Genomic DNA, 12,361 nt, shown 5'->3' on the forward strand with positions numbered 1-12,361 from the left:
CACACACAGTCAGGATGCCCTCCCCAGCAGTGCACACACACACAGTCAGGATGCCCTCCCCAGCAGTGGACACACACACAGTCAGGATGCCCATCCCAGCAGTGCACACACACAAAGACAGGATGCCCTCCCGAGCAGTGCACACACACACAGTCGTGATGCCATCCCCAGCAATGCACAAACACAAAGTCAGGATGCCCTCCCGAGCAGTGCACACACACACACAGTCGTGATACCCTCTCCAGGAGTGTACACACACAGTTGTAATGCCCTCCCCAGCAGTGCACACAAACATTCAGGATGCCCTCCCCAGCAGTGCACACACACAGTCAGGATGCCCTCTCCAGCAGTGCACACACACAGTCAGGATGCCCTCCCCAGCAGTGCACACACACACAGTCCGGATGCCCTCCCCAGCAGTGCACACACACACAGTCAGGATGCCCTACCCACCAGTGCGCACACACAAGTCAGCATGCAGTCCGCAACGGTGCACACACACAACGTCCGGATGCCCTCCCGAGCAGTGCACACACACACACAGTCAGGATGCCCTCTCCAGCAGTGCACATACACACAGTCAGGATGCCCTCCCCAGCAGTGCAAGCACACAGTCAGGATGCCCTCCCCAGCAGTGCACGCACACACAGTTAGGATGCCCTCCCCAGCAGTGCAAACACACACAGTCAGGATGCCCTCCCCAGCAGTGCACACACACAGTCTGGATGCCCTCCTTAGCAGTGCACACACAAAGTCAGGATGCCCTCCCCAGCAGTCCACAAACACACAGTCAGGATGCCCTCCCCAGCAGTGCGCACACACAAAGTCAGCATGCAGTCCGCTACGGTGCACACACACAACGTCCGGATGCCCTCCCGAGCAGTGCACACACACACACAGTCAGGATGCCCTCTCCAGCAGTGCACATACACACAGTCAGGATGCCCTCCCCAGCAGTGCAAGCACACAGTCAGGATGCCCTCCCCAGCAGTGCACGCACACACAGTCAGGATGCCCTCCCCAGCAGTGCACACACACACACAGTCAGGATGCCACTTCAGCAGTGCACACACACACACACACAGTCGTGATACCCTCCCCAGTAGTGCACACACAGTCAGGATGCCCTCCTCAGCAGTGCACACACAAAGTCAGGATGCCCTCCCCAGCAGTGCACACACACAGTCAGGATGCCCTCCCCAGCAGTGCACACACACACACTCAGGGTACCCTCCCCAGCAGTGCACACACACACAGTCAGGATGCCCTCCCCAGCAGTGCACACACACAGTCAGGATGCCCTCCCCAGCAGTGCACACACACACAGTCAGGATGCCCTCCCCAGCAGTGCACACACACACAGTCAGGATGCCCTCCCCAGCAGTGCACGCACACATAGTCAGGATGCCCTCCCCAGCAGTGCACACACACACAGTCAGGATACCCGCCCCAGCAGTGCACACACACACAGTCAGGATACCCTCCCCAGCAGTCCACACACACAGTCAGGATGCCCTCCCCAGCAGTGCACACACACACAGTCAGGTTGCCCTCCCCAGTAGTGCACACACACACAGTCAGGATGCCCTCCCCAGCATTGCACACACACAGTCAGGATGCCCTCCCCAGCAGTGCACACACACACAGTCAGGATGCCCTCCCCAGCGGTGCACACACACAAAATCAGGATGCACTCCCCAGCAGTGCACACACACAAAGTCAGGATGCACTCCCCAGCAGTGCACACACACAAAGTCAGGATGCACTCCCCAGCAGTGCACACACACAAAGTCAGGATGCACTTCCCAGCAGTGCACACACACACAGTCCGGATGCCCTCCCCAGCAGTGCACACACACACACAGTCAGGATACCCTCCCCAGCAGTGCACACACACACAGTCAGGATGCCCTCCCCAGCAGTGCACACACACACACAGTCAGGATGCCACTTCAGCAGTGCACACACACACACACACACAGTCGTGATACCCTCCCCAGCAGTGCACACACAGTCAGGATGCCCTCCTCAGCAGTGCACACACAAAGTCAGGATGCCCTCCCCAGCAGTGCACACACACAGTCAGGATGCCCTCCCCAGCAGTGCACACACACACACTCAGGGTACCCTCCCCAGCAGTGCACACACACACAGTCAGGATGCCCTCCCCAGCAGTGCACACACACAGTCAGGATGCCCTCCCCAGCAGTGCACACACACACAGTCAGGATGCCCTCCCCAGCAGTGCACACACACACAGTCAGGATGCCCTCCCCAGCAGTGCACGCACACATAGTCAGGATGCCCTCCCCAGCAGTGCACACACACACAGTCAGGATACCCGCCCCAGCAGTGCACACACACACAGTCAGGATACCCTCCCCAGCAGTCCACACACACAGTCAGGATGCCCTCCCCAGCAGTGCACCACACACAGTCAGGTTGCCCTCCCCAGTAGTGCACACACACACAGTCAGGATGCCCTCCCCAGCATTGCACACACACAGTCAGGATGCCCTCCCCAGCAGTGCACACACACACAGTCAGGATGCCCTCCCCAGCAGTGCACACACACAAAGTCAGGATGCACTCCCCAGCAGTGCACACACACAAAGTCAGGATGCACTCCCCAGCAGTGCACACACACAAAGTCAGGATGCACTCCCCAGCAGTGCACACACACAAAGTCAGGATGCACTCCCCAGCAGTGCACACACACAAAGTCAGGATGCACTCCCCAGCAGTGCACACACACAAAGTCAGGATGCACTCCCCAGCAGTGCACACACACAAAGTCAGGATGCACTCCCCAGCAGTGCACACACACAAAGTCAGGATGCACTCCCCAGCAGTGCATACACTGGGAACGGTGACTCTTGGCTGTAACCCCAGCATTCATGAGGTAATGATAAGAGAACTAGAGGTTCCCACCTTCAGCCACAGAGAACGTGTAAGGCAAGCCTGGGTCACGTGAGACCCTGTCTCAAAGATAAATAGGGCTTGGGAGATGGCTCAGTGGGTAGAGTGCTTGCCATGCGTAGGCTAATGTAGGTGTCTGTCATTCCAGAACGTCCACAGGGAGTTGAGAGGCAGAGACAACAGGGTCTCCAGAAGCTGATGGGTCAGTTAGCATGACATACATATTGGTGAACAAGAGAAATCCCATCTCAGACCAGGTGGAAGGCAAGGACTGACACCCAAGGTTGTCCTCTAACTGCTGCGTGTGTACCATGGCATGCACACGTACACACACACACACACACAACTTTCAGAACTGAGAGTTACAACAGCACATCTGAAGTGCCAATACTGTGTTAGGCTGTGTAGTTGCTTCCGGTTATTGTATAGTATGATTCTGGACTTCTCTTCTTCCCGTGGTGTTTCCTCCTGCCACTGCTGTGTTCACTCATGTGCACACAGCCCAACACCAGCAGACAGACAGATTGCTATACCAAACGCCACTGAGTTAGCTCTGTGTTTAAGGGAATTTTGAGTAAGTGCTTTTGATTTTCTAGAGACCCCTCCTTCCCTAGCCTTTGTCATCCACTTCTGTCTTTTGTTTTTTCTCAAATCTGAAGTCTGCCCCTTTGGTTCTTCTTAACTTATGAAGAGTGAAGTTGATTGAACTCACTTTAAATGTGGTATAAATGGCTGATATGTGTTTCCAGGGCACCTTTCACTTTTTTTGATGAGAGTATACCCAAGTGAATTTTCAGGTAATATGGGCAAGACATCAAAAGGCAGCCTCATTGGAGATAGTACCAACTGTATTCTTGTAAAGTAACACAGTAGTTGGCCTTTAAAATGTTCCTGACCAAAGCTGGACCTACTAGAGCAGGCCCGTGTAGAGCAGTTATTCAGGAAGCTGAGGTAAAGAGAGTCACAAGTTCAAAGCCAGTCTGGGCTATAAAGTGAGATCAGGCCATCTTATGCAACTTGGTGAGACACTGCCTCAAAATAAAAAGTTAAAAGGCTGAAGCTATAACTTGGTTGTGGAGAACTTGCCTAGTGTACAGAAGATCCCGGGCTGAAACTCCAGGACCATAGGGAAAAATGTTCCTAACTCAAACTATTGAAGTTCACAAAATGTGAAAATGCCTGCAAAAAATGAGTATATATGATAGTTTTAGCAAATAACTTTCATACAAGTAGAAAAACCACTCAAGAAAAAATAACATTCCTAAGTTCCTAACTTACTCTTTCTATAAAAATTAAATTTCATGTGTAAAAACTTTGTACATAACAGATCAAATCATGTATGTTTAGGGAATATGGAAGCCCTTTTTCTTTTTCTTTTTTGTGACAAGGGCTCAATAGATAGCTTTTCCTGGCTTGTAATTTGGTGTGCAGATAGTGCTGGCCTTGAACTCACAGAGATCCACCTGCTTCTGCCTTCAAGTGCTGGAATTAAAATACTGTGCCTCAAATGCAACTTAAAACCCTTGTACAAGCCAGACGTGGTGGTGCACGCCTTTAATCCCAGCACTCGGGAGGCAGAGGCAGGCGGATCCCTGTGAGTTCAAGGCCAGCCTGGTCTACAAAGCTACTCTAGGACAGCCAAGGCTACACAGAGAAACCCTGTCTCAAAAAGCCAAAACAAACAAACAAAAAAAAACCTTGTACAAAATCTGTATACCATTTAAGAAGTTCTTTTTGTTTGGTTGGTTTTGGTTTTTGGTTTTTTGAGACAGGGTTTCTCTTGTAGTCTTGGCTGTCCTGGACTCGATTTGTAGACCAGGCTGGCCTCAAACTCACAGAGATCCGCCTGCCTCTGCCTCCCAGAGTGCTGGGATTAAAGGCGTGCGCCACCACACCCTGCTCTAGAAGTTGTTAAATGATGTTGTTAGATGGCCTTTCTACACAGGAAAAAGAAACACATAGTCAAAACAAGTGACAAACTAGGCAAAAATATATGTACGACATTCAGAGTTAATTTGCTTAATTATGTACATCAATAAAAAAAACTACAAACAGGAAAAGGACATGAACAGAAAGTTCATATGAGCAGAACAAACATTTTAAATTTATGAAATTTAACTGCATTTATATTAGAGATAAAATGTCAAACCATAATGAGATACTGTTGAGAGAACATCAAGTAAGTCCTTTCACTGTTGGACCATAGGACCCTGAGAAGATGGTGGACCTTATCTTTCAAATTGCAAAGCAGATGCCTTTACCTCACTGATTGTATTTATAAGAATCTACTCTACAGATGTAATCACCCATGAAACAAAGCACTGTATAAAATTGCAGCGCTGACCATAGTCAGAAGCCTGCCTGTTGGATGTATGCGGTGCAGCTGCTGGAATGTTCCAGCTGCTCTCTAAGGAGCAGGCTGATCTGTGCTGACAGAGCTGTTCAGATATACTGCAAGATAAAAAAAAATGAGGTGCAGTGTAACACATGATATAATTATTTCTCCGGAACAGTTTAGAATATTTGCTTCTGGTGAGAGGGAACAGGAATCAGATGTAGAAGACATTATTGTCACTATGAGTCTTTCTATACAATTGGATTTTTTTTCCTCATAAAATGATGGTATATGCCTGTAGCCCCAACATTTGGTAGTGAGGGGCAAGTCTGATCACCACAGATTTAAGATCAGCTTGGTCTACATAGTGAGTTCTAGCCTGTCAGGGCCACATACCACTGTACCTCAGAAATAACATCTAAAAATTAAATTAAGTAAATACAGCCCAGCACAATCATTCTGATGCTCTTAGGTCCCCTACTAATGCCAAGCAAGTTCTTCCTTAGGTAGCTGCCCTGCATGGGCCTCTTTCCTGCCTATTTTGTTTTGAAGACTTCTGCTGCCTGATAGCAGTCTTCACTATGGGGGGGGGGGGGAACAGCCTTTCCTAAGCCACTTCCTGAACTTTCTCTGTCCTTCTGTATCGTAGGCTATGGTAAATGAACATTCTGCCAGCTAGCCCCTCCCCCACCCCAGGCTGTTGGTATTCCTGTTAGAGAAGCAGCTAGACTTGGCTCATTGGGAGTTTCTGGTTACTGGCACTAGAGTCTCCAGAACCGCCCACACAGGAGTTCCTGTGGATTTCAGTTCCCACCTTCTGTGTGTGGGTTACTAGGACAGGGTGGGGAAAGGAATCCACCTTTCCTAAAAGAAGGAATCCAGTCTCTTCTGAGAAGTCCCTATCTTCGGGGGAGGAGGAGGGCGGAGACAAGCGCAGTTCTGAGTATAAAGGACAACGGCGGTGCTTAGGGAAGAATAATCATGAAGTCTTTCCCTCTTGCTTCTATTCCAGGGAAGAGGGATTTCATGGAAACAAATCAGAAGCAGCTACAGAGAAGCAGAAGTTAGGGTACCCTCCCATTGCTCCATTTTACTGCATGAAAGAGGATGTTCTTGCTTATGTGTTTGACAACGTGTGGAGCAAGGCTGTGGGCTGTATGGAGCAGTTGACACGTAGTCACTGGGAGGGATTTGCTTCTGGTAAGGATCCCCCTGAAACCAATGTGAAAAATAATTACTTATGATTTACAAATCTCAGACAGTCTTTTGTGTATGTGTGGTGCTGGTCAAGCCCAGGACTCTGTACGCACTAGGCAAACACTGCCAAGTTTTTACTTTAGAGGGAAGGTTCCACAGTTACGCAGGCAGGCCCTGAACCTGACCCTCTGGCTTCAGCCTCTCGAGTGGCTGGTATTACGGGCGTGTGCTGTCACGCTGGCTCTAAGAAGTCAAGATTAGATGCTTTACTACTACCTGGGTGTGAGAGAGAGTAAAGACCAGGGGGTTTTTTCTATCTTCACACACACACACACACACACACACACACCAACACTTCTGACACTAAATGTGTATGGGTATCCACACACATGCTTAATAGAGTCTCTGTCAGATTCTCACACACTATCTAAGTATCCTGTGGTTCAGTTCTCACACTACCTGGAAGATCACTTTAGATCCCAAAGGGTTCAGTCTCACAGCCTGTCTCTCACACCTCATACCTCACATGACACCTTCAAGCTGCAGGATGCAACCTGTGCTTCTAGCCAAAAATTAGAATTCATGGGACCCCTTCCTTAGGTTTGGTTAATTTGCTAGACTGGTCACAGTACTCAGGGAGGAACTCAGACTTACGGGCTTATAAGGAATACCACAGAGAAGACATGTGAGCAGCCAGAGAAGAGCTGCATGGGACAGCACGGGAGAAGGAAGAGGAGATACCCACACCACCTTCCAGGCCCTGCAAGGCTGGCTAGGCTTCTGAAAAGGGCCGTTGTTCGGGTTTCCATAGTCCTCACTATGTAAGGCCATTGATCAACTCAACCTCTCTTCATAAAAGTTCCAAACCTGATCCCATGGCTGGTTCCCCTGGCAGTTAGCTCTCTCCCTCACCCCATCCTGAGACTAGTCACTTTCCCAACCACTATCCATGTATTCAGAATACAGAAACATTGTGTTGCTTTGAAGAATCTAAGGGTCTCAGGAGATATGTGCCAGAAACTAGGTAGAGATCAAATATATTTTTTATATTATATCAAGTAAGTCTGATTAATGTGGGTGTTTCTGATAGAAACTAGCAGAGAACTTAGTGATGAACTTAGTAATGAGAATGGGTAGAGCAGTAACGAGGCGAGGCCTCATCTGTGGTCAGCAGAGTTTGTACTTTCTCCTCCAACATTTCTGTGAGGAAAACCATGTAAGTGGCACGTGCTTTGCAGACTGTCTCAGGGAAGAGTGATTAACACACAAATACTTCACAGACTTCAAGTGTAAGATCTAGTAAGTTCCAGTGCGTATATACCCACCCATGAAGCCCTCACCAGTTGGTACAGTGACCATCCATCACGCCCAAAGGTTCATGCCCTTTGTCAGCTCTCCTTTCTGGTGTTTTATGTTGCATCTGTTCCCACAGGCTCATAGGGAGTGGCATTGTTTGAAAGGATTAGGACTCTGTCACTGGGGGGCATGGGCTATGAGGTTTCAAATGCTCAAGCCAGGCCCATTGTCACTTCCTGCTGCCTGCCTATTCAGATGTAGAGCTCTCAGCTCCTTCTCCAGCACCATGTCTGCCTGCGTGCTGCCATGTTTCACACCACAATGATAACGGAATAAACCCCTCTGAACTGTAAGCCAGCACCAATGAAATGTTTCCTTTATAAGAGCTGCTGTGGTCATGGTCTCACTTCACAGCAATAGAAACCCAAAGACAGAAGTTGGTACCAGGACTGGGGTATTGCCATGATAGGCCTGACCTTGCTGTTGTTTGGAGGAATGTGGACTCCGGGACTTTGGATAAGGACAGATGTGGAATGCTTTCAGTGGGCCTTAATGGGCCGCACTAGTAAGCGTGAAAGACAAGGATGCTGAGGGTGACTTGAACTGTGGGGGCCTGGCTCAAGAGGCTTCGGAGGAGAATATTAATATGTGGCCTAGAGACTGTTCGTGTGATATTTTGGTGAAGAGTGTGGCGGCTTTCTGCCCTTGTCCAGAAAAATCCGCCTGAGGGTAAATTGAAGAGTTATATATTTGGCCGAGGAGAGTTCCAGACAGCCTAGTATTGACTGTGTTGCTTGGTTATTAGCATTCACTCTTATGCAGATCTATGATGAAAAGAAGCAAGCTGAGCAAGGAAAAATACAAAATGTATAGCTTGAGGAGAAAAGGAACAGGAAGTGTAAACAGATTAAAGAAAAGCCTAATGCTAAATAGATAAAGGGATTGGTAGCCTCAAAGCAAGAGCCCAGCCAGCTAGCCTGCCAGCCTCTAAAAAGGAATTAAAGTCTAGGGTCAGGCTTGATGGCACACACCTGTAATCCCAGTAGCACTTGGGAGGCAGAGGTGGGCAGATCTCTGAGTTCAAGGCCAGCCTGGCCTACAGAGCACTGAAGGAAACCATCAACAGCAGGAAGCTGGTGAGAGTGTATTGGAATGAGAGGCCATGTTCCACCCCAGCAAGCAGCAGAACTTAGCAGCTTCAGCTTCGTGGTTCTGGCTTTCGAGTCAAGGAAACAAGAAAGGGGTTATGGAGGCCCCCCGGGGCCAGGCATGTGGCAGGGGTGTCCCTGCATGGAGGCCCAGAGAAGCCATTGTGAAGCTGTGAAGGTGAAACCTTGTGTTGGAGACCTCAAGACATTGGAGAGGCCAGAGCCATGGGACACCTGCTGAGGAGAACTGCTAACAGGAAGTAGAACCAGCCAGAGAGAGAAGTGTGTTGCAGTCACAAAGCTGAGAGGAGTTAGAGACCTGAAGAGCGCTTTGACATGAGACATGGAGATACAGAGTTTGGAGTTTGCCAACTGGCTTTTGGTCTTGCTTTGGTCCAGCATCTCCTCACTATTCTCCCTTTCCTCCCTTTTGAGATGGTAATGTATATCCTGTGCCATGGTGTTTTGGATGTGGTCTGCACTTCCAGTTTTACAGGGTGTTACAGCTAAGAGATTGCCATGCATATCAGAAACTTTGACCTGTGGACTTACAAACAGTAGGGAGACTGCCATAGACTGTGGATGGAGACTTTTGAAGTTGGGCTGAGTGCAGTTTTGCAGTGTGATATAGCTACAAGCCTAAACGGGCCTGGGAGTAGATTGTGGTGGCTTCAATGAAAATGGGCCCTATAGGCTCATAGGGAGTGGTACTATTTGAAAGGATTAGGACTGGCCATGTGGAACAGGTGTGGCCTTGTTATAGGAAGTCTGTTGGTGTCACTGGGGGGTAGGCTTTGAGTTTCAAATGCTCAAGCCAGGCCCATTGTCACCCTCTGTCCCTGTTGCCTGCTGACCCATATGTAGAGCTGCCCCAGCACCATGTTTGCTGGCACACTGCCATGCTTCCCACCTCGATGGTAGTGAACGGTGAGCCAGCCCCCATTAAAAGTTTTCCTTTATAACAGTTGCTGTGGTTGTGGTGTCTCCTCACAGCAATGGACCCTAACTTAGACAGAGTACATATCTTCTAACTGCATTTACACAGAAAGCTACCAAAGCTAACTGATCTGCAGTGACAGAAAGCAGATCAATTGTCACGTTGTCCATCTCACTTTGTGTTCTGTAGTTCCATTTATTGCTGGGTATTATTTCATGAAACCACATTTTATCAATTCATCTATTGATGGCCATTTGAATTGCTTTCCGCTTTAGCTGTTATAAGAATTTAGGGCACATATTTCTATTTCTCAAGGCAAATTACTAGTACTAGAATGACTGGTTAAATGGGTTATATAGTTAGATATAGAAATATTTTGTTATTTTATATGTTTATATGAAAAATGTATATGGTTTTTCTTTACCACTCAAATTATTCCAGACCTCATAGCTTTAAATAATAGACACTATTGTATCACAGGTTTGTCAGTTAGAAAGCCTAGAACAACTAGCAGGTCCTTTGCTTAGAGTCTCACAAGACTAAGGCCAAGGTATTGGCCAGTGCTGGGTTTTCATGTGGAGGCTAAGCTAGGAAAGGGTCCAATTCTACTTCTGGTGTTCTCAGAAGTATACAGGTCCTTGTGACTGTGACTTTCATGGCAGCTTTATTTGTAAAGTCGGCCAGTTGAAAACAGAATTAAGGAACAATTCCTTTGTAATGCCAAATGACTGGACTGTTTAGAGGACTTGAGTGATAACTCGGTTGTTATGAGCAGTGGCTGCTCTTCCAGTGAGGACCTGGGTTCGATTCCCAGCACCCACATACAGCTGACAACTGTCTGTAACTCCAGTTTCAGGGGATCTGATACCCTCTTCTGGAGTCCACAGGCACTACATGCACATTGTGCATGGACACATAAAATAAAAATAAGTAATTTCCATGCTTCTGTCTACCCTCCTCTTCTTTTTATACTGCCAGTTACCTATTCTATTAAAAATGTTTAGGGATAAAAATTAACCCTAGAGTCAGGCATGATGGCGCATGCCTTTAATCCCAACATTCAGGGATGCAAAGGCAGGTGGATTTCTTGAGTTCAAGGCCAGCCTGGTCTGTGAGTCCAGGACAGCCACAGCTACACAGAAAAACCCTACCTCAAATCCCCCACCCACCCCACAAAAAAGTAAGTCTAGAAATAGAAGATTTGTGTACTGAAAACTAAAAGACACCATATGAAGCCAGGCAGTGGTGGGGCACCCCTTTAATCCCAGCACTTAAAAGCCAGAAGCACGTGAATCTATAAATCCGAGGCCACCCTCATCTACAGAGTTCCAGAACAGCCAATGCTACACAGAGAAACCTTGTCTTGAAATACCAAACAAAAACAAAAAGAAAAGAAAGAAAAAAAAAAAAAAAGAAAAGGAAAAAAATGACAGAAGGCCAAGGCCTAAAGAAAGAAGCATGGTCAAGTTAGGCTGTGGCCATGGACTGGAAGGCGTCATGCTGTTAAGATGACTTCCAGGTAGATCTTTAGGTCCAGTGCAGTCTCTATCAGTATTCCAACTGCCTGATCTGGGAATGTGATCGTATGGAACGTGATAGAGTGCTTGGCTCTCATATGCAAAGTGCACAAGAAACAAGACAAAACAAATTCAGCTGCATTTTTTAAAAAAAAGAAATGGACAAGCAGATCCTAAAAGTCATCTAGAACTGCAAGGGACCCTCAACAGCTAAAACAACACTGAAAAGAACAAAGTTGTAGAACTAACATTTTTATTCTAAAACCCTTAAAATACTACTTCGATTAAGACTAGCAGAGGACGAATACATAAGTGTAGAACAAATAAATAAACTTGAGCACATGTGCAGCCAATGACGTCAACAGGGCTGCCAAGGTTAGTTAGTGCAGGTGGCATCTTTACAGTAAATGCAGCCGGAGCAAAGTGGACATCCACACAGAAAAAAGTGAAGCTGGCCTGATCTAATCATTACCAAAAGTCAACTCAGAAGTGAATGAAGCAGGCTGGCGCGACTGCCCAGTGGCTAAGGGCGCCTGCCTGTCAGGCCTGACAGTCGAGTTCAGTCTTTGGAGCCTATATGGAAGAAGGAGAGAAGCAAACCTAACAAGATATCCCTTGACTAACATAGTGAATAAATAAAAACATTTCAGATACAAAAACAAACATTCTTTTAAAGGTTAATCAAAAACTAAATTTGAGTGAAAATTAGGAAACTCTTAGAAAAAAAGCAATAAATTTTATGGCTTTGGATTTGACAGTGAGTTCTTAGGTGGGACGAGAGCAAGCATAACAGAGAAGAGTAAGTTGAACTTCATCAAAATTAAAAACTGTACAAAAGGTGGTGGCGCACACCTTTAATCCCAGCACTCAGGAGGCAGAGGCAAGCGGATCTCTGAGTTGAGGCCAGCCTGGTCTACTCAAAAAACAAAAACCACTATAAGCATGCTCACGGGGGGGGGGGGGGGGGGGGGGGGGGGGGGGGGGGGGGGGGGGGGGGGGGGGGGGGGGGGGG

General features: G+C 47.8%; 1 protein-coding gene across 4 annotated transcripts in view; it reads left to right on the top strand.

The window, feature by feature from the left end:
- The window catches only part of Fam149b1 (family with sequence similarity 149 member B1), a 53,029-nt gene that overhangs the window by 20,774 nt on the left and 19,894 nt on the right, over positions 1 to 12,361 (top strand). For all 4 annotated transcript variants that reach the window (XM_051142616.1, XM_051142614.1, XM_051142615.1 and 1 more), the window contains one exon: positions 6,267 to 6,454. In XM_051142616.1, coding sequence (XP_050998573.1) covers positions 6,267 to 6,454 — 188 coding nt within the window. The remainder of the gene's footprint in view (positions 1 to 6,266; positions 6,455 to 12,361) is intronic.

Source organism: Acomys russatus, chromosome 3, assembly GCF_903995435.1.
Source record: "Acomys russatus chromosome 3, mAcoRus1.1, whole genome shotgun sequence".
Taxonomy (NCBI): Eukaryota; Metazoa; Chordata; class Mammalia; order Rodentia; family Muridae; genus Acomys; species Acomys russatus.